This window comes from Equus przewalskii, chromosome 22 (assembly GCF_037783145.1).
Source record: "Equus przewalskii isolate Varuska chromosome 22, EquPr2, whole genome shotgun sequence".
NCBI classification, from domain to species: Eukaryota; Metazoa; Chordata; class Mammalia; order Perissodactyla; family Equidae; genus Equus; species Equus przewalskii.
In genome coordinates, this window is record NC_091852.1 from 48,601,976 (window position 1) to 48,623,184 (window position 21,209).

General features: G+C 40.1%; 1 protein-coding gene across 2 annotated transcripts in view; it reads right to left on the reverse strand.

Annotated features, from left to right (window-relative positions):
* Nucleotides 1–21,209, reverse strand: part of KIF24 (kinesin family member 24) — a 60,463-nt gene that overhangs the window by 13,564 nt on the left and 25,690 nt on the right. For both annotated transcript variants that reach the window (XM_070590283.1, XM_070590282.1), the window contains 5 exons: nucleotides 18,492–18,589; nucleotides 14,616–14,831; nucleotides 11,473–11,560; nucleotides 3,508–3,629; nucleotides 2,590–2,695 (listed from right to left, as the gene is read on the reverse strand). In XM_070590283.1, the coding sequence (XP_070446384.1) occupies nucleotides 2,590–2,695; nucleotides 3,508–3,629; nucleotides 11,473–11,560; nucleotides 14,616–14,831; nucleotides 18,492–18,589 (630 nt within the window). The remainder of the gene's footprint in view (nucleotides 1–2,589; nucleotides 2,696–3,507; nucleotides 3,630–11,472; nucleotides 11,561–14,615; nucleotides 14,832–18,491; nucleotides 18,590–21,209) is intronic.

The following is a 21,209-nucleotide window of genomic DNA, read 5'->3' on the forward strand; positions in this document are numbered from 1 at the left end:
CTTTTTGCCAAGCAGTGCCATGTCCACACCCGGGATCCAAACTGGCGAACCCTGGGCCACTGAGAAGTGGAACGTGCACACTTAACCGCTGCGCCACCGGGCCGGCCCCTGCAAAGAAATCTTAGTCTGAATTCAGTAATCACACTACGAGTAACAGTAGCACTATTTTGAAATACATACATATTGAAGTAGAGCAGATAAATTATATTAATGTTTTCAGGAACTGAGAATTCTAGCATAAGAGAAATATAAATTCAAAAAGTTAAGCAAAAACCCTGGAATCTTAATTTTGAATTAATTTATTAGTATAAATCCCTCATATATTTTTCTCCTTCAAAAAAATTTATTTCCAGGGCTGGCCCTGTGGCTTAGCGGTTAAAGTTCTGCATGCTCCGCTTTGGTGGCCCAGGTTTGTGGGTTCAGATCCTGGGCGCAGACCTACACTGCTTGTCAAGCCATGCTGTGGCGGCAACCCACATCCAAAATAGAGGAAGCCTAGCACAGATGTTAGCTCAGGGCCAATCTTCCTCAGCAAAACAAAACAAAACAATTTCCTACCTCCATCCATTAAAAAGGTCTAGAAGCAAAACTAACCCAGTGGTAGTAAGCACCCCTAGCACCCTTAAGTGGTCTCTAAATACCATTTCCCTCTAAAACCAGGGCTTGTTGAAGAAATGGCTGATTCAAGGTCTGGGGAAGGAAATGTATAAGATAAGCCTAGAACATCTTGTCACTGCATAAAGCCAGAAGGCTATCAGGAAGTAGTAGAGTTGGGTCAAAAAGACACAGGAACATAATTGAAAAGGCTCCCACTGGCCAAGGACATACAATTTAAGCAGTGAAAAGAATAATGATTATAAAGTGTTATAATAATACAAACACACAAAAAAGTAAACAACAACAACACACTCATTGGTCATGTTTAGGTTACTAGGACACCAACTCATTCTGAGAACTGGTGAGTAAAGGCAAAAAGTCAAGCATTCATCTTGCCTCCACTGTATAAACTAAATTTCAGGACAATCAGATAGTTTTGGGAAAGTTCTTTCCAACTAATAAATACGGAAGGAATATTAGAATTAGAATATCACCATTTTGGAATCCCTAATGAAACAATGGATACAGGTGATGCTCATCAACGGCTGCTAAAACCATTAGTTGAAAAAGGCTGATGGGAAACTTCATACTGGAGGAACTAGGCTGACGACATTTGAATTTTTCTTAATTCTTAATATCACAAAAAGAGACAATCAGACGTTCTGTACCTCCTGATGTGTTCCTATAGGAAGTCCAAGAACCACCTATGAATCGTTCTTGCCAAAAAAATAAACCTAAATCTGATCAAGCTTCTAGATTAGCACTTTCCCATAGAAATATGTATTTCCCAATAGAAATATATTTACACAAATGCAAACCATATATGTAATATTAAATTTCTAATAGCCACCTTAAAAAATAGATGAAATTATATATACAATTATGTATAATATTCCATATATAATATATAATATGTATGTAATATATATAAAATATGTAATCTTAATTATATATTTTAGTTAATCCAATACACCCGACAGTATTATTTCAGCATGTACATCAATGTGGAAAAATATTGAGACATTTTACATGCTTCAAAATCCAGTGTGTATTTTACTCTTAGAGCACACTGCAATTCAGACTTGCCGCATTTCAAGTGCTCAGGAGCCACATGTGGTTTAGTGGCTACCATATTGGACAGAAAAAATATAGATCTTAATCACTTTAAAGAAAATAGAGACAATGGAGTACCAGGTTAAACATCAATGTGGGGATGCAGTCAGCCTAATCCAGAATGTGGGAAATCCCACAGGACAAGTGACCTAGTTTTCTTCAACAAATACATTGATATAAAAAAAAAGAGAGAGAAGAACTCATATGGAATACGAGACAGATGAACCAAAAACAATCCAAGGATCTTGTTTGCATCTTGATTTGAACAAACCAATTGTAAAAAGACAAGTGGAGAAATTATAACACTTACTGGATAACAGACAACATTAAATAATTATTTCTTTAGGTATGATAATAGTATTATGGTTGTAATAAAAAATAAGAGTCCATTGAGGTATATAATGAAACATTTGTGGAAAAAATGACATGATAACAGAATTTGCTTTAAAATAATCCAACCGGGGAAGGGAAGGTTGGTTAGATTTTCACATGTTGAAGCTGGCTGGGTGACAAGTATTTGGGAGATCATTATACTATCTGTTCTACTTTCGTATGTTTGAAAAATTAATACAGTTTTAAAACTTGATGAGAGGGCGAAAGCTAACCTAAGTTAACCATTCAGCAACTGCAGAAATACTTCTCTGTTCCTAATTGGCAGGCACTGACCAGAGGAAGAGCGGGAAGGGAAAGGGAAGAGGGGCCTAAAATTGTGAGAGTCTGACTGAGCAGCCTCCAGCTCCGACCCTGGAATTCCACTGCCAGATAAGAGCACGCCCTTGCTCTGCTGAGTCCATGCCACCCTCACCCCTCTGGCTGCATGTAAAGCGGGGCAAAATCTCTCATGGACGATTTTTAGATTAAAGCTTTCAAACAACTTACAGCCAGAAGACTCTGGTTTATTTCTGCACCTTCCATCTTCGTCTGTCTATCTGAGTCTCTGGCATCCGCTGCTCTTTCACTGCCAGCCAAGTCAATAAAAGAGATCCTAGAGAAAAGACACAGCAGGGATGACTTCTTTGGGGCTTTGGTTTATTTTTACATCAGTCAGCATTTTGTGATGGCAGGAAGAAATTAACACTGGCCCATCCTTGTTAAAGACAAGACATTACTGTCAGCTTTCCAAAAGTATCGCAAGATTCTGATCTGTCAGCTGCTGCTGGCATGGTTCACTTAGACACTTCCGCTTGTTTTAATCATTTGTGAGAAAGTATGACTGAAATTAATAAAACATTCTTCCCATAAGGCTAAATGACCACAATGCAAATCACTTAGGTGACCACTTAGATAATTAAATAGAAACTTTTGTGGGCTGCTTTCCAGCCAAAAAAAAAATTGAAAGAAAGAGAAGAAAAAAAAAAAGACTCATTACTCAGAGGTGAGATAGGCTCATCCATCAGTGTGGCAGAGCTCGCTAAGATAGCACCAGAGAAGGAATGAATGTACCCAATTGTCTTATGGCTTCTTTCAAGAAGGATGGATTAATTTTTCTTTTTTTTTTTGGCCTGTAAGCTCTCTGAGATGCATTCCCTGCTACTCCTATACTGATTCTGTGTTTCACGTTAGAAGCAATCAATGTCCCTTTTAATAACTAAGGGTTGACCAACAATAGGTCATTACTTCATGGTTAATCAACTGATGGCACTTTCGTGCAATGATTTATTTCAGGGCTAACTACTCTACACTGTATCCCTGAAATAAAGAACTCCTTGGTGGCAGGGTCCTGCTGTTGATAACACATATTTCAAAGCCACATTAGGGAAGGCAGACAATGCAATTCCCTGCAGATTTCCAGCTCACCTGCCAAACGTCCTCTTGGCTGAATCTTTGACCTGAATTTGGATGACAGCATGGGAACGGGAGGAGTCTGCATTAACTCCAGTGGCCCCGGTGCTGCGCTCCTTGCTGCCCTTCAGGATCACCTGAAAATAAAAGCCACTGGGTGACTTCACCAAGGAGTAAACAAAGCTGTCCGGCTCCTGAGATTGGCTAAGGGCGGCAGAGACCAGACATGGAACTCTGTCAGTACACTGCAGTTTTTCCCTCCATGAGAAAAGCTGCCTAAACTCTAAATCATAGAGAGTAAGTACCCAACAGCAATGAAAATAATGTGGAATACTAATCTTGGGGGAGAACATTCAACAGCTCAAGAGCTAATTTACTTCTTGATCTCATATATTCTTTTTAATTTCTTTGATGGATTTAGCCTGACTAAAATCCCCAGGGCATAACTTGGCTCCAAAACATGGTCCCATAATACCCATCTATCTTGGCAACTGAAGCAAATGTGCATCCTGGTGACTGATCACATCCCCCTGGTCAACCAGAATGCAGTCACCAAGGAGGCCAGGCCCGATGTGTGGGAACATGGAAGTGACGAGTTATCGTGATTGCCATGAGCCCATGATTTCCCTTGAGACCAACGCCCCTCCTAATAGAAGTAAAGACTACCTTGGGTCCCTCTGGCCACAAGGGAATCAGGGAGAGGAGGTGAAGCCTCAGGACTGGCCTCTAGCCACTGAAAACACAGCCAGAAATGAACATGCTTCTCTGATTTTGGACATGGGGAGGAGTGTTGATTACTGAGAAGAAACAAGATGAAGAACTTTAAAAATATTATTTGATAGGATCCTCACAACAGCCTAATGTGAGGTGAGTATGGTTATTATGTCCAGTTTACAGCTGAGGAATAAACTCAGAGGGTGACTTGCTCACAAACGGCTGTGGTGTGGCAGAACCAAATTCCACGTCCAATATGTCGGACTCCAAAGCCCACGTGGTTTCCACCGCACTGGGGCACTTATGATAAATTCATTTATTCTGCAGTAAATTAAGGGTAAGGAAGTCCTATCTCATTTTTTCCTCAATCTCTCAGAATTTCAATTTATATCATACTAATGTAGCCACAGTTTCCAAATTAAGAGTCCAAAAGATGACAGAGTCAAACTTCAACAATAAGCCATAAAATATCTTAACAAGCAGGGGCAAGTGGCTTTTTTAAAATTTAACTAACTGACAATAAGTTCCTCCACGGTCTAAGTAACAGCTATGCTTCTAAAGACTATCTGTATGTGGGATTTAGAATTGTATTTTAGAATCATATTTCATTTTTTTTAACTTTATTAAGAATCATATTTTAAATGCATTTTGTAAATAGCGTGCTAAAAGTTTAAAGGGACTATGAGGGACTATGATGAATCCTTTTGCAGAGAAGAACCTGTTAATTTATAGAACTAGATTATTAACTGCATAGGTAACATGTTGCTGCTAATCAGGAATCAGACCAGTAATCCCTTACGCTGGGTGTGGCAAGTACCAAAAAAACCACTGCCAACTAAGCTTCGATGCTGACTAGGTCACTTAAGGCCATCTCCGTGACTGAACCATCTAGTTTAAACGCACTTCCTCATCCTGGCCTCTCTGCATTGCTCTGACTTCGTGCTTACGTAAACTGTAATGCAACGATGATGGATCATCTTAGACTGTATTGTTCTTTTTATCAAACTTTTTTCTCTTTTTCATTAGAAAAGTAAGACATGCTTGCTGCGGAAAAGTTGGAAAATATAGGAAAAAAAAGAAGAAAATATATACCTCCCATAATCCCAGAGTTAACAAGATCCTGGTGCATTTCCTCCTAAGTTTCAGGATTCTCATTGCTCTTTTGATTTTTCTGTCTTTTACAAACCCCATGAAGAGACAGGGGAGATCTTTTAAACCTCTGCGTTTGTGTAAGCAACATGCTTGACGGATAAAGGAAGGATCACAGAGGGACAGAAGCCAGGTGCCTTCTGCCACAAGTGAGTAATAACGCTACTTCTGCTGGGACCTAGGGAGAGCTCAGACAGGCCTCCAGGCCATACCTAGCCAGCAACTGTGGACACTGTCAGAAAGCTGAAAGGATGGCCTTGTGGTTCACCGCCGGCGGGGGGGGGGGGGGGGGGCAAGAAGACCAGCTTCTGGGGTTCCATTATAGAGTTTTATGCCTGGCTTTCACTGTACCTTGTCCACCATGACGTTACTAGGTGCCTGTGAGTGCATCTCAGAAAACCTAACATGTTGAGGTAAGCTTTCCTAAAATCTCTTTTAGGGGAGGCATGAAGGAATTTTTGGTCCTTGGTCCAGTTTCCTCAGCCTTCACTCACAGCCTGCAATCACTATGCCTTTCAGAAATTGTGGAATAAAACAGCTGAGCTCTAAGGAGTAAAAATGAGGCAGTTTGTGAAGAGCATGAGACAAACTTTTATAAACGATACAATTCAAGTGTAGCAGTGAAGAGAGTGAAATCTCAAGTTGGACATCTGGGTTCACATGCCAGCTCTGATATGTGGTTGTGCAAACTTTTGCAAATCACTTAACTTTTCGGGGTTCCAGTTTCTTATCTATAAAATGGTAGTCTCCTAGGTTACTTATGAGGATTCAAAAAGATAATACATGTAAAGCACTTAGTACCATGATTGGTACATGGTAAGTTCTGAATAAATATTAACTTTTAAAAAGATACTAAAGAACTAACATCATGTACACTTTCAAACGTTATCTGTTTTCAAAAATGTAAAACAATCAGAGTTTCACGAGGAAACAGAGCTTTATAATCAACATGAGATTCCACAGGCTCCCTAGTATAAGTAAAAATAAATAAATAAAGAGGGGAAAAGAGAGACAATCTATTTGGGGGAAATGCAAGTCTAGGAGCAGGGCAAAATTAATGCAATGACCTTAAAAACCACTAGCCCCCTTTTCTTCTCACTACCTCCACTTCCTCAAACTCCCTTTCATAACTAAAGTCTATCCAGCAAGTTTCTACACGCATGTCCTTTAGACAACACAGGTTACATGAGTAGTGAAATGAGGACCTGCTACAATAGAAGGTAGAGACAAGTGCTGAATTCCATGGCACTGAGAAACACTCAAGGACTTATTAACAGATGTGACAAATTGAGCTAGCATCACAGTAAGCATATTATTATCTCATTTCCTTTTCTATCACCCAACCCAGTCATCTACTATCACGCACATGTTTCAGGCTCAGAAAGGTAAAGGACACGCTCAGAGGTGCACGGAACTGAGACCCAGCTCTGTGTGGGTATACGGCTTTCATCACTGAGCTTCCTGCACAAATACCAAAGAAGGACAGGTCAGGCCCTATGTAGACATTCAGTCTCCGTCACCTGTGTACAACTGACATTCATCTAGGCAGGCTCTTGCTATGTGGGCCTCTGCTACCAATTACAGCCAAGGCAATGATAAAACATGAAACAGATTTATTAGAAGTTTGGGAATGGATATCTGGAAGTACATGAAATGGCTGTAGGAATGACTTAAAAACCTGTAAATCTCTACGACTGAAAGAATGCCCATCAATTGCCTGACAGACAAAATCTTGATTCTAAATCTGGATGAGTCAGTGAATCCTCTGCATGGGGAGGGAAGTCCTGGTGCCTGCATCAGTAAGACCAGGTAATAAACTACACCTAGGAGAAACTTCCTGAAGGAAGGACCATCCCACGTGAAAAATGAAGCTGCCAGTTGTGCATGCCGGCAACAAGTGGCCACGCCTGAGTGAGCCTGAGGGTTATCTCTGAGGGTAACACTTGATGGTAATGCCCGAGAATGACACTTGAGCGAACACATGGGTGATACCTGAGTAAGCATGAATGGTGACAACTGAGAGAGTGCAAGTGTGACACCTGAGTTAGAAAGTGCTGTTGTTTCAAGTCAATAAATGTTTATGAGGGTAACTGTGTTAGATATCCATAATTTATATCAACTTTCCACTCTGATCTCAGCTAGCTTCCTTCTTGTACAACTTCATGTGTATTACAGACTGAGGGTATCAATGGTGATAATACGTTGACTAACAAGAAACTTGTTTCTGCTTTTCTTAGGAAACATAACTTAGGCTACAGCAGTGCCATAAACTCTGCCAGGAAGAGAGTGTGATGGATTACCAGACTGTCCATCAGCACAGTTACAGCCCACAGCCGAAGGAAAGGGATTCCTAGCAGTGTTTGCTCCTTTCTCATGCGACTGGTCTAATCTCCAGGGACAAAGGCATTGCGAGGACCAACTCTCCTGAAACTCCCAGGTAAATGAAGGAATGGCTGGGGGAGGTGGAAACAAGAGGACCACAGGGAATAGGTGTGTGAGAAACAATGTCCTTAGGACTCCATAGTGCAGGGAGCTCTGGACAAGTTAACAATGGTCACAGTGTTGAAGGAGCCCCTTCAACACGTCCCAAACACTTGTTCTGCACCCACCTTTGAAGAACACTTTGCAGAATCACTAGAAAGGGGCTCTTGGCTCTTAGGTGACCCTCTAAAACAGTCACACTCAGGTGCTATCTTCAGGTTTTGGATCCTAGGGCTCAGGAATCTGATAATTACACAAATATGAGGTCCCAACCCTTAAACAAACTTTACCTATTTGTCCCGGGAAAAAGAAACTGTTAGAAAAAGACACATTGACGGTGAGCCACTCTGCCATTTCACACACCCAGTTCCTTGGAGAGGCATATTGTGAAGCTCTTCTAGAGGTGGGTATCGTTAAGTACACAGCCTGTCCTTCCAGCCTTCTCTCTTTGACTCTAGCTTTGCTGGATACACTAGAATGACTCTGATGGCTACATGGTTAGAATCATCCGCGGAGCTTCTAAAATAATACCCACCTTCAAACATTCCTGGTGGGAATGTAAAATGGTGCAGCCACTTTGGAAAACAGTTTGGGAGTTCCTCAAGAAGTATGACCCAGCAATTCCACTTCTAGGCACATACTCAAGAAAACGGAAAACACATGTCCACACAAAAACTTGTACATGAATGTTCATAGCAGCATTATTCATAATAGCTAAAAAGTGGAAACAACCTACATGTCCAACAACTGAAGAATGAATAAATAAAATATGGTATATCCATACAATAGCATATTATTCAGCCATAAAAAGGAATGAAATACTGAGACATGCTATAACATGGATGAACCTTGCAAGTATTATGCTAAGTGAAAGAAGCCAGAGACAAAAGGCTGCATGCTGTATGATTCCATTTATATGATATGGCCAGAAAAGGCAAATCCATAGAGGAAGAAATTAGTGGTTGCCAGGCACTGGGGGCAGGGGAAACAAAGAGTAACTGCTAATGGTACAGTATTTCATTCTGGCGTAACGAAAATGTTCTGGAATTAGATGTTGGTGATGGCTGCATAACTTTTTGAAAATCCTAAAAAAAAATCACTGATTTGTATATTTTAAAAGGGTGAATAATATGGGTTATATCTCAATAAGAGAATTATATTTGTACACTTTAAAAAGGTGAATTTTAAGGTATGTGAACTATATGTCAATTTAAAATAATAATAATAATAACCTGCATCTGGGCCTCATCCCTGAGAGATTCTGACTTAAGTGGCTTCAGGGGGACTCAAGCAAGCATTGAAAGACATTATGATGAAACCAGAAAGACAAGCCACAGAGTGAGACAACATGCTTATGACACAGATAACTGATAAAAGACTCACACCCAGAACATCAGTAAGAAAAAGACAAAAACCCAGAAATGAGGAAAAGACCCGAACTGGCATTCCCAAAGGAGGAAATCCGAGAGATAAGTTACAACTACGAAAAGCTATTCAATTTCACTCTCAACCAGCAAAATGCAAAGTAAAACCACAATGAGTTATAATTAAACACCTCCAGACTGGCACCAATTCAAAAACCAATAAAGGGGTGGGAGGATGAAGAGCAGTGGGACTGCTCGTATGCTGCTGGTGGGAGTCTACACCACTGTGGAAAACAGCTGGCATCGTCTAGGAAGTGGAAGATACGCATGTCCTCTGATCCAGTCATTTCACAACTGTATACATATATATCCTAGAGAACTCATATACTGTGTACTGAAATACATGTACAAAGACACTGACAGCTGCATTGTTCAGAACAGCCCCCAAAGAGAAACAACCCCAACTGTCCATTAACAGAATAGTTAAATAAATTATAGTATATTCATATGATTGAATATTATACAGCAAACGAAAATGAATAAACTATAGCCATATGGAAAAATAACAGATGGAACTCAAAAGCATAATGTTGAGCAAAAGAAGGAAGACACAAAAGAATATATACAGTGCGATTCTATTCATACACAGTTAAAAAATAAGCAAAAACTAAGCTATATGGTTTATGGATGAATACACAGGTGGTAAAGCTGTAACAAGGAAGAAAGTGATTAGCATAAAAGTCAGGATAGCAAGGGAGTGTGACTGGGAGGTTGTTCGGGGACATGGCAATGCTGCAATGTTCTATTTCTTAACATGGGCAGTTGATTATGAGGGTGCTTGTTTCTTTCTACTGTACATGTTTAGGTTTTATGCATTTTCCTATATAGTGCTATTTTTTTAAGTAAGAAAAAAAGCCCCATAATGATCTAATGTAAAGCCAGGGTTGAGGACCACTGCATTAAAGGTAGGTCCACCAGAAATATATTTGGACTTAAGTTAATAAATGCCCACAACAGGAAAATATATATATAAATATTCTAAACTGTTAATAGTGGATATCTCAGTGGGGAATGGGGAGCAGGGTACAGTAAATTAGAAGGGACTTTATTTTTCTGTCTTCTTACATATTTTTGTAATGTTTAGATTTAATAATAAGCATTACTTTGGTTATAATAAAAAGATAACTTTTAATAAAAGAAGATTTTAAAATACCTGTGGAAAGATACACAAAAAATTTTTTGAAAATTAGTTGTCTCAGGAAAATGGAATGGAAGGGCTATTTTCATTGTACCTTTTGAATTCTGAACCCATGTGAGAGTATTATCTATTAAAATTTTTTTTTTTTTTTTTGCCACAGAGGATTTTTTTTTTTATTAAGATTATGATAGATTACAACCTTGTGAGATTTCAGTTGTACATTATTGTTAGTCATGTTGTGGGTACACCACTTCCCCCTTTGTGCCCTCCTCCCACCCCCCCTTTTCCCTGGTAACCACCGATCAGTTCTCCTTGTCAATATGTTAACTTCCACCTATGAGTGGAGTCATATAGAGTTTGTCTTTTTCTGTGTGGCTTATTTCGCTTAACATGATACCCTCGAGGTCCATCCATGTTGCTGCGAATGGACCAATTTTGTCCTTTTTTATGGCTGAGTAGTATTCCATTGTGTATATATGCCATATCTTCTTTATCCAATCATCAGTTTCTGGGCATTTAGGTTGGTTCCACGTCTTGGCTATTGTAAATAATGCTGCAATGAACATAGGGGTGCAAGGGACTCTTGGGATTTCTGATTTCAGGTCCTTAGGATAGATACCCAGTAGTGGGATGGCTGGGTCATAGGGTATTTCTATTTTTAACTTTTTGAGAAATCTCCATACTGTTTTCCATAGTGGCTGCACCAGTTTGCATTCCCACCAACAGTTCTATTAAAATTTTTATTTAAAATAAGAAAAATATTTCTCTCCAGCAGCTTTGCCCAAAGCCCACCACCAGAGATACATATCAGCAGCCTTTGAAACCTGCCCAGGAGTATCCTCTCATGCATCAGGTTCTTCTACAGGCCTACCTCCCACTACCACGGCACTGAGACAGTGACCTCATAGAGAAAGGAGCTATTCTCTCAGAGGAGGACTCACTTTACAAATGTGAAGTGGTGTGCCTGTCATTGCCCTCTGCCCAAATCTGAGTCCATTATACTTGCTAGATAGCAAACGAATTCCTTCTTTGTCCTTAGGCGCTACAGTGGGGTAGTAAGGAAGGAAGAGTTACCTCTAAGAGGAGCTCCACACTATCCACCTGAAGCTCTTGCAGGCCCACTATCTGCACCACATGCTTGCTATCTTCTCTTGCGAAGAGCCTGAAGATGCAAGAACATGGTTGGTATAGCAGAGCTTCCGTAACAGACTTTGTTCTCGCCTCCCCAGAAATCACCCCACCACACCCTGACTAAGCGGCAGTTTTCCTGTTTGGGTAGGATTAATGTGCACTCTCTCTGCCCACTCCCACACCTCCTAACTCCAGCCTCAGGCTCCAGGGGTCATCCTTGATTGTTGTAAACAAATCGGCAATTTGTTGAACAATTAAAAGAATGAACGTATAACCCAGATCTATGAGAATCAGTGGATGGTGTATTCCTGGTTACAGGGATTGGTTCAGGAGTGGATATGGGATCTCTGCTGGTCCAATCAAAATAAAGTACCCATCTCTGGTGGTTAGGTGCCTGGGGGTGGGGTGCCCTCTCTTTCTCTCTGGAAGTGAAAGCATGTGGCCCTGGGAGCAGTGGCAGCCATTTTGCACCCACAAGAGAGACAGTTTTGGAATGAAGCTAACACCACAGAAGGTAGAGTAGAGAAATGCAAAGAAACTGGGTCCTTACAACATCCCTGAGCTGCTGGAGTAGAAAGACCCTAAGATCTGACTGTCCTCTAGGCTTTCTAGTTACATGAGCCGATGACCTCCCTAAATGCTTAAGCAAGTATAAGTGGGGTTTTATTTTACTTGCAACATAAGGAGTCCTGATATACCTTCTAAGGGAGCAAGGAAGAGTTGGTGCTGCAACTGAATGCCTCAGGCCTGTGTGTAAGATCATGAATGATTATGGGCTACCATCATCACTAAATCAGATACAGCAAGGGGCATACATTGAATCTATATCAAAGACTCTAAGGTTATGTTTTTCCCTTAATAAGACAGTGATTAAGATTTAAAATGGAATTCTACTTCATAGCCAAAAAAGAACTGATTTTCTCAAAAAATTTTTTTTCTCAGTCAGTGCTTCACCTTAAGCTTCCAAATTTTTACAGAAGGATAGGACGAAAACAGCCTCACCAATGCCCATGACCTTTCAGTAAACAACTCTGCTGGAACAGTTAGGCTTCTGGATAAATGAAGGATCTGGCTTTCTGAGTCCTCATGTCACTCCCTGACCATACTCCCCAGGCCTCATGCCCTGAGCTCACCCCAGAAAGGTTCTTAACAAACAGCCCAAAATGTACTGATGGAATTTTAAATCCTATAAGCAAGACGTGGTGGCTAAGTTCGTGTGCTCCACTTTGGTGGCCTCGGGTTTGTGGGTTTGGATCTTGGGTGCAGACCTACACGTTGCTTATCAAGTCATGCTGTGGTGGCATCCCACAGACAAAACAGAGGAAGACTGGCACAGATGTTAGCTCAGGGACAATTTCCCTCATCAAAAAAAAGAACTTAATCTGAAGATCCTTAAACTGGTTTCTAGTTTAAGAGGTAGACTGAGCATATATACTTCTATCTACCTTTGTCAAAGCCCCACTATTATTACAGAAAATATATTTTAGTAAAAAAACAACGGATAGATCATAACAGCTCTAAACAAACAAGAAAGAGTGCCACCAGTGGACCAGGACATTTCAGAAGTCCCAGAAAGGTAGGAAACAAAGAGATATTAACCTATTAGTCAGCGGTGCTAAAAAACCAAAAAACCTACAGCCCACTTGCAGATTAAGTGGGGGTCTTCCTTAGTGAGCCCAGAGAACCTTCAAAACCAGGAGCTAGCATCCCCGTGGCTACAATTAAAGAATGCCAACATACAGGACAATAAATCTGGGTCATTGGTTCAAGAAGTGCACTCACAAACACACAGCACAGCAGTGGATTTTATTCTCATGCCAACTGTTCTTTAAAGGAGGTGGCCATTCTGACTGGAAGGGGCTCCTAATAAGGGTGTTGGGGTTTGAAAGAGTAGCTGTGACTGAGCTAACCTGAGGCTTCAAACACAACAAAGTCAGGGCAAAAAAGGCTACTCTTCCCCAAAGCAACCCAAGTAGCACCCTCCTTTATTTGGCAGTTGTGTCACGACTGAACCCCAACACCTGTACGTTCTCTGAATTGTGGCATACCTGAAGGTCCCCTTCTTGCTGGAATAGTCCACATGACAGAGGCCTCTCCAGTTATGCTGTTCAACACTCTAGTGCCCCTCTATGATGGGGGCCAGCCCTATCACGCTCTCCCTACCGAACTGGAGCCGCTCCTCCACCCCCACCCCCACCCCCACTCTAGTGCTTGTCTGGAGCACGTGGAACTTGCATGTTCTCTTGGACAGCTCCACAGGGATGCCTTTGCTGGGGGCTAGTCTTTTTCTCTAATTTGGTTTCCCCAGCCTTCCAGCATGCTCAGCCTCAACTGACTCCTCTCCACCTGATGTAGCTGCTCCCAACACGTCTCGGGTCTGGCTAATTCTGTTACGACAACCCTTTATCCTTCCACCTCCCCTACTCCCTCTCTCCTCCCTATTCTCCCAGTCAGTTGATACCTTCACAACTTCATTGCCTCCTATTCAATTCAAGTCATCTGTTCCAACCTAAACAAAACTTTATGCCAGAAAAATGCAATAGGGATTTAAAATCAGAGTTATTGAATATATTTTTAAATTATGCTACTATGTTACAAGGGTAATAGTTTAAGCCTTACAAGGGTTAAAGTCTTATGCAAAGAAAAGAGATTTTCTTTTCTTTTTATGGATTTCAGGAGACTATCATTAAGTTTACCCTAAGATTATTGAAAGGAAAAACAAGAGAAAGTGGGAAACATTTATCCTTCTTCCAGTGCAATAACAGGTCAGAAGAATAGGAAAGGATTTAAGGACACGTTGATTTCCTGACTTCCTGAAATTATGACATTTTCATAGATCAAAATAAAGAGTTAGTCTTTTGATAAACATTAGGATATTGATCACTTAAAAAAATATTAATGGAAGGAAAATTTACATTTTTCTCTAGCTGAATTGACAGTTAAAAGATATGCATCTTATTTAGCAGACTCTCATTCCATAAAAGGACATTAAAGTACAAAGCCTCTCATTAAATCCCATGATTCAGTGGGACACTGGCCTACAACAATGATGAACAGATTAACAGTTTCCCACTCATATCCAGTACCTTTTCCTCCTGTTTAGGAGGTCATACAGCTGTCCACAGTAGATTTCATAGAAGCTAATCCACACAAAGAGGTGCTTTCTTGGCTGGGATACTTCTAGTTGCCTGAAGATATCTTTGGCAGCCAGAGCATACAGTCCTGGGTTCTGATGAGTTCCTATCATGGTGTAGGTCTTTCCAGCACCTGTCTGTCCATATGCAAAGCAAGTGGCACTGCCTCTGGGGGAAGAATCATTTGTATCACTTATACATAGTATGAGAAATGCTGATCTACACATGGATTTTTAATGACAAAAGTCAGGTAGGAAAAGAATCCTTGACAAAATGCAGCTATAAACATACAATCCTTTAAGGAGAGGAGGGCTTTATATTATAAAAACACAGGAAGAGGAAAAAACATTCTCAAAGCAGTAAATGAGTTTTCTTACAGGAATTTTTTATGGAACTGGTAAAACCATAAGACAACTCTGGAAGCTAAGGAAACAACGACTCCATGCGAGGTGCTTTAGAGGATCCTATAGAAGAAGATTTTGTGTTAATTCTGAAAGATAAGTTTGGTGAAAGAACTAATAGAAAATTAAATACAATAAATAACAGAAGATCATACGATAAACAGGATGGTAGTGACCACTCATTTGAATATTAACGAAGTTTAGACAGAAGTGACATCAACGTAAGCAAAATATTTGAGGAAGGACTCACAAAAGAGCTTCTCTCAGGGCCTCAGTTCTTACTTTCATCAATAACTACTGCATTACTTGATTTCTAAGATCCTTTCTAGCCCTGATGTCCTATGATTCTAAGTGCGAATCACTATTCTTGCATGTGGATATGTGTGTGTGCACACACTTGCTGTCTGAGTGTGAAGAACTGTGGAATAAGGTGGAGAGGAGAGTTGGAAGCCAAGATTATCTGAGTCTTGTGGGGCCCAACTATGCAGTACGAAGCAGAGAGTGAGCACAATGTTAGGTAGTACGTAGCTACTGCAGACTCTTGAACAGGGACCACATGGATTAATAACAAAAGTAGCTACTTGCAGCAAGAAAAAGTCTCTGCAGGGACACAGGGGTAGGAGGAGGCTGGAGGTGGGTAGAGAGATAAACACACAGAAAGGGACCTGAAGCCAGATACCAGCCAAAGAAAGAGTGATATGACAAGAGCAAAGGAACCATGGAAGTGTGGGAATCGAGAGACGGGAGCTAATCAGATTTGTCTTTTAAACCATAGCTCCCAGCAGGGTGGGCACTTACATGGGCAGTGGCAAAGTTAGGAAAAAGATTACAGGAGGAAAATTTGAACACGCTGAACAAGATCTAGCAGAATGAGAGTAAAGAATAATATCTACCTTATCTTCTGAACATTTTAGTGATTAGCTTTTTTCAAAAAACAACAAATATGGGCATGAAGAATCTCTTATTACACCTTACATAATTTACATTTAAGTTGTACTTAATTTGCAACTCACTATTTTTTTATTGGTAATGTCTCAACATTCAAACTCTGACTTATTTTAGAAATATGCTCTCTCAAAAAGCACTCCCTCAGGGCCGGCCCAGTAGCATAGTGGTTAAGTTTGCATGTGTTCTGGTTCAGTCGCACCTGGGGTTCATGGGTTTGGATCCCGGGCATGGACCTACACACTGCTTATCAAGCCACACTGTGGCAGGTGTCACACATATAAAATAGAGGAAGATGGGCACAGATGTTAGCTCAGGGCTAACCTTCCTCAGCAAAAAGAGGAGGATTGATGGCAGATGTTAGCTCAGGGCTAGTCTTCCTCAAATGAAGACAAAACAAAAAAAGCAGCAATCCCTAGATTTGGTGAATAAGAAACTGAACTTGAAAGATATTTCATTTTTTTAACCTGCTCATAAAAATAACAAAAAAAATTTAAGTAACTTCTACAAAACAACAATAAAAAGACTATACAAAAAAAGACCAAATGAAGATATTTGAATGGCCAATAAGCACACAAAAAGATGTACAGTATCATTAGGCATTAAGGAAATTCAAATTAAAAACACAAACAGATACAGTTCCATACCCGTTAGATTGGCTAAAATAAAAAAGACTGACAACACCAAATACCGTGAGGATACAGAACTGCAATTCCCATACATTTCTGCTGGGAGTAGAAAAGCACATGGAAAATTGTTTAACACTTTCTTATAAACATATGCCTATCCTATGACCCAGCAATTCTATTTCTAGTTGTTTTTTTTTTTTTTGGGGGGGGGAAGATTAGCCCTGAGCTAACATCTGCCACCAATCCTCCTCTTTTGGCTAAGGAAGAGTGGCCCTGGGCTAACATCTGTGTCCATCTTCCTTTATTTTATACTTGGAAGCCTGTCACAGTGTGGATCGATAGGTGGTGCATAGGTCCGTGTCTGGGATCTGAACCGACAAACCCCGGGCCACTGAAGCAGAATGCGTGAACTTAACCACTATGCCACTGGGCCAGCCCCATTTCTAGGTTTTTATCCAACATAAGTGAAAACATGTCCACAAAAGACTCATATAAGAATGTTTATACAGCTTTATTCATAACAGTCCAAAACTGGAAACAACCCAAATGTCCATCAACAGGAGAAAGGATAAACAAATTGTGGTAAGTTCACAGAAGAGAATATTACTTAGCAATAAAAACCATGGATACATGCAACAACATGTACTAATATAAAAAAATTATACTAAGCAAAAGAAGCCAGGCATAAAAGAATATATATTGTAATATTCCTATGACATTCTAGAACAGGCAAAACTAATTTATAGCGATAGAAAGCAAGTCAGCGGTTATACAAGACCCGGGGGTGAAGGTGGAGGATTAACTAAAAGGGGATAAGAGCACTTTCTGGGGTGAGGGAAATGTTCCACATCCTGTTCCAGGTATTGGTTACTCAGATATATACAACCATCATAACTCATCAAACCTGAATAGTTCTTAAGATCTGTGCACCTTATTACATGTAAATTACACCTCAATTTTTAAAAATTATAAAAGTTATTTAAAAAAATAAAAGTGAAAATACTCTGGAATCAGTAACTCTAGAAGGCTGTTCAGCATTTTCTATCTGTGCGTGCCTACATTTTAAATATACAACAGAAGCCTCTAGTACCTTGTCTGCCCCATTCAATGTTTATTAAGTGTGAATAATTATTTCAAAATTTTAAAAATACATTTCAAAAAAGTAGATAAGTGATAGTCACTTATTTATCCTACTCCAACGAAAAAATTAACGCAACTATAGCTAGAATACACAATTCCTATTATTAAAAGTTCAGACTAGCTACAACCACTTAAACTTTTTTATTCTGAGGACTTTGATGAAATTATATTGTTGTCAGCTTATATTTGTCTGCTAAGCACAGAGAATCAATATCATGAGTGTAAAGGAAACTCTGCTGAAAATTTCCAAATGCTTGGTAAATCCTGTAAATAGAGACACTGAATTTTTCAGAAGAGTCTAATTTAAATTCATTAGATTAAAACAAAAATCCACATTTAATTCAAAAGAATTGAGGGCTGGCCCCATGGCCAAGTGGTTAAGTTTGCACGCTCCACTTTGGCGGCCCAGGGTTTCACTGGTTCAGATCCTGGGCACAGATATGGCACCACTCATCAGGCCATGTTGAGGCAGTGTCCCACATACCACAACTAGAAGGATCCACAACTAAAATACACAACTATGTACTGGGGGGATTTGGGGAGAAAAAGAAAAAAAAAAATGAAAAAGAAGAAGATTGGCAACAGTTGTTAGCTCAGGTGCCAAACTTCAAAAAAAAAAAAGAATTGAAAAGCACAAGTGACATTTATAAAGAAATATGATTTATGGAAGATAGAAAGTAAACACCAAGAGAAGCAAATAATTCCTACCATACCCAGTGAAAATATGCTGAATGAGTGGGTGAGTAGTCTTCATGTAGACATCCCGATTGGTGCACGCCTCACCAAAGACTTCATCGAAATAAAAAACATGCTGAAAAAGAAATTTGGTTTTTATAGAAAGAGACATTTTCTGGATTTTCTTTACCACTATTCTAGTTAACACATGATAAAGGCATAAGACATTTTTAACTAAGAGTAACTGACCATCACAAACAGAGATAAACAAGTAATCAACAGCTCTCAAATGACAGAGCCTTCTTTTACTTGAGATCTCTGTAGACATGTTTTGTTTTTGGTGAGGAAGATTAGCCCTGAGCTAACATCTGTGCCCATCCTCCTCTATTTTATATGTAGGACGCCTGCCACAGCGTGGGGTGATAAGCAGTGTGTAGGTCCGAGTCTGGGATCCAGGCCTGTGACCCCTGGGCCACCGAAGCGGAGTGTGTGAACTTAACCACTACGCCACCAGGTGGCCCCTGTAGACATGTTCTTATAACGTAAAAACTAAGGCACACAATTTTTGTTCTCACTTAAGTGAAGTAAACTGATGAGTACAAGAGTGAGCCAATCCTCCTCAGGTCAGGAGAGGAACTGAATTCTATGATTTTCCTCATAGCCCAGCTAGGGCCAGCATATTTGAAATTTTGGGGGAATTCTGGGGGAAGATATCCATTCTATAGGTTACATAGCTTAACTTTTTATTCTGTAAACATTCATTGCTCAGCTGGTAGCACGTATATTGCAGTAGGTACTTCAAGGGGCCCACAGATACAGACGTTTTTACCCTACCATTACCCCATCCCACCATCTACAGATGTTAATCCAGACAAATATACCAATGACTATAAGGTGGAAAAAACTTGAAGAACATATGCCCTCTGACTGGGACAGACAGTATGGAAGACTGTACTGAGAACGGACCATGGGAAAGAAGAGGAATTTGAGAGGTAGAGATGGAGGCAGGGAAGGTATTCCAGGCACGGGAGAAACACGAGCAAAGAGTCAAAGCAGGAAAGCACACGGAATGTTTAGAGAACAGGGAGAGTTCAATGTGGTTGAAATACAGGATCTTGGTAGGTAAAAAAGTAAAAGAGAAGGCTAGAATAATGAGTGAGGACTATGTCGTAGGGGTCTTGGACACCAGCCTTAAGGCAGGGGGTGGAAGGCTCATATTTAATTCAGTCAACAGTGGGAAGACAATAAAAACTTCGCAAAGGAGAGGGATGATCTGAGCCATTTTACTGGAAGATTAATCTGGCTTCACACTGTGAATGGACTGGGAACAGGGAAACTAGTACTTCAGTGGTGAGGTAAGAAAGGTCTAAATTAGATGATGACGACGGAAATAAAGAGGAGATGGACACATGAGAAATTTGGCAAATGACTGGATGTGGGGAGCTGGGGAGAGAAAGGAGTCCAAGATGACCCCCAAATGAAAAACCATTGTAATCTAGAAGAGGAGATATAGGAGACCCCATTAAACTGGCTCTAGAAAGCATTAGTTCAGCAGCCATATTGTCTGCATAATTTAGAGGCTTACATGTTGGCAGCCCAACTGTATCTGAGTAGAAACCCTAGTAATTTTAAGCCTGACTGTAGCATCATAATGGCTGAGGGCCATTGAGTCCATACACACTGAATGAGAAATGAGGTCCTATCTTCTGCTACCTTTTGGGTCTGCTCTAAATACCCAGTTAAGGAAAAACTGTATGGGCAAATCCAGAAAAATAGACTTGGGTCAATTTATTGTGGGGTACTCTACCCCAGGTTCAATTCTGTTTCCTGTACCATTATATTAGAATGGAAACTTGTTAGGTCATCTGAGAAGAAAATTAAGGCCACAAAGTCAAATTTATCACTTTAAAAAAAATCTCCAGGGGCCAGCCTGATGGCATAGTAACACTTTGCTTTGGTGGCCTGGAGTTTGCAGGTTTGGATCCTGGGTGCGGACCTAGCACCACTCATCAAGCCATGCTGTGCCGGCATCCCACACAAAATAGAGGAAGATTGGCACAGATGTTAGCTCAGCGACAATCTTCCCCAAGCAAAAAGAGGAAGATTGGCAACAGGCATTGGCTCGGGGCCAATCTTCCTCACCAAAAACAAAACAAAACAAAATTCCAAAAGTTAGTAGGTGAGAAAAATAATGAATCCGTGCAGCAAGACAAAGAGATCTGTGAACCTCTGGTGCTTTGAAAAATGTGATATGATTTTAAGAATCATAAAATGTTTATAACTGTTGAAGCTGGGTGATAGGTACACTGGGGGTTCATTAAACTTTTGATTAAGCTTGAAAATGGTAGTAATAAGGAGTAAAATATATTTCTAAAATCTGGCTTTAATGAACATGATTTATATCTAACTCATAACCGGTCTTTCAGCAATGAGACAAATCCATTCATTGCTCAAATATTACTGCAGGTTTTCATAGTTAAGTATGACATCGAAAGTAAAAAAATATATATATTTGGCAATTTCAGGAAAATAAGAAAAAGTAAACAGAAGTAAATGTGGGAATACATTTTTTTGGTTTTCTTTTATTTCACTGAGTATATGGTTATTCTTCCTCTCCTTCTGTAAGTGCTCATGAATAACTTTAGCTCTAGAGTAGAAAGCACTTATTGACTGAAGGAATTAGTATGTTTTCTTCCAATAGGATTTAGGTATTGATTTTTTCAGTCGTTTTCTAAGTGTCTTTCATGAAAGACATG